The 1,998-nt window shown below is 28.0% G+C and overlaps 1 protein-coding gene across 1 annotated transcript in view; it reads right to left on the bottom strand.

Moving 5' to 3' along the window:
* Positions 1–676: 676 nt before the first annotated feature.
* Positions 677–1,998, bottom strand: part of LOC109863198 — a 7,666-nt gene continuing 6,344 nt past the window's right edge. Inside the window, exons 3-7 of the mRNA XM_020443417.1 lie at positions 1,774–1,908; positions 1,485–1,655; positions 1,191–1,382; positions 926–1,050; positions 677–857 (exon numbers count right to left, since the gene is read on the bottom strand). Of these exons, the coding sequence (XP_020299006.1) occupies positions 677–857; positions 926–1,050; positions 1,191–1,382; positions 1,485–1,655; positions 1,774–1,908 (804 nt within the window). The remainder of the gene's footprint in view (positions 858–925; positions 1,051–1,190; positions 1,383–1,484; positions 1,656–1,773; positions 1,909–1,998) is intronic.

Raw genomic sequence — 1,998 nt, 5'->3', positions numbered from 1 at the left:
GACTAAAAGTTAGTTTATAACAGGAAAACACCTGTAGTGTGTGTTAAATTTGGTTTTATTTTCATAATTACGTTTACAAATTACAAAATCGTTGTTGTACTACAAACAATTTAAGTTCAATTTTTTAAGCTGACATGCATAAATTTTAAGTTTATTCTAAGTTCATCATAATTGCCGACAGTAATCAGTAAACAAGTCTGCGCGTCCACAGACTCACAAAATAATAAATATTAAACTAAAAGATAAAATTGTTTGTGATTGCGTTACTCCAGTTGATATGACACCAAATATCAATTGTTTACAATCAATAAGTGAATACCTAAAATTGAGTATTTTTTGTGTTCTATAAAAATCTGTATAAAATAATTTTGTTACTATTCTCTCTGAAATAATAAAACTATAAGGCTATAACTGCCTTTATTAAAATTAATAAAAATAATATAAAATTTTGTAATAATTATAATTGCAATCACAATTACTACAGTTACAAACTTATGATCTACACAATTACTTTTTTCACGTACGATAATTACAGTTTTGTTAAAAATATTTATATACTTGAAATATCAAGTACTACTTTCTCTCGAGATCTGAAACGATTTTCGTTTTTTCCTCGTTTCTTTTATAATCTATGTCACAATGACTTCGTATGAATACTCATCTTCCTCATACAGTTTTAGATATATCTGCTATGTGGTTTACTAAAAGATGAATAAATTTGAACATTAGGTCTTTGTAGTTCAAAGTGTTTCACGTCCTCCAGAGTTACAGAACATCCAGTTATATCCAACTCTATTAAGTTTGGTAATGTCGACAACATAATATTGATATCTGTTCTTGTAACTTGCGAATAATGTCTGAAAAAAAATAAAAGCATCAGTATTTAAAATATTTTTGGTTTTCGGTTTTTAGGCTTACGATTTACCTTATATGTAATATCTTCAAATTTGTAAATCTATTTATATAGCAACTAATATCTAACACCAAATAGTTTAAAAACGAATGGGTTCTGGAAATTGTTTCTTTAACTTTGTTTTCGGCAATAAGACGCTAAAGCAAAAGAAAGTCTATTATCATCTAATGCGCAACAAGAAATTGATAATATTTGTTAAAATAATAGTGTATAATACATGCAAGCATGTATGTGTGAATGGCAAAAATAAAGAACACGAAAAAATTGAGAGACATACTTGAGTTGTACATAAAAAGTTGAGAAGGTCTTCATACATGTAATTAAAGTTTTCTAAATCTTCTAATGATTCATTTAACAACATGTACCTATAAACTTTAGGACATTCTAGATACAGTTCTTTTAAAGATTCAACTTGACAAAACCATTCAATTATCTTATCCGTTACTAATGTGTCTCGAACGTCTAGAATCTATAAAATAAAAAAGAAAAAACACGTTTCTATAGAAAAGTGTGATTTTCGCAGGGAACTAGATGAAATGCAGAACTATTACTGTCCTAAAATAAAAAATACCTCTAGCTTTTGGCAGTTACAAGGGATATTGATAAATAAATCTATGTCTGAATATAAGTCCTCTATACGAAAACATGAAAGTACTTCAAGTTTCTGAAGTTCTGTAAGGTTATATATAGTTGGCAAAAATGTCGATTGCTTATCCCACAGAACATCGTTAAATGTCAAGTACTAAAATTTATATTTGGAATACAGTATTGTATTGTTAAACACAATATGTGTGTATATATATGATAGAATACACTAAATATATAGAGATATGTAAAATATGTGTAGAACAACAACTTACTTTTACGTAGGGTACGAACCTACATACTCCATGAAAAACAATGGGCGCTAAAAATGTGACATCAGTAAACGTAACATCTGCTATACAATTTTTGAATTCAAGGGTCTCAAGAGTTGTTGACGTCTCTGGCGTATCCTAAACCAATTTTAATAAATTGCCATGGATTTGTAACAAAACTATGGAAAAGAAGTTTTACTAGATGTATAATATGCTATACACATAAAG

Source organism: Pseudomyrmex gracilis, unplaced genomic scaffold, assembly GCF_002006095.1.
Source record: "Pseudomyrmex gracilis isolate BER0280 unplaced genomic scaffold, ASM200609v1 scaffold_3525, whole genome shotgun sequence".
Lineage (NCBI taxonomy): Eukaryota > Metazoa > Arthropoda > Insecta > Hymenoptera > Formicidae > Pseudomyrmex > Pseudomyrmex gracilis.
Note: the sequence above shows the minus strand (reverse complement) of the source record. Positions and strands in the feature narration are given on the sequence as shown.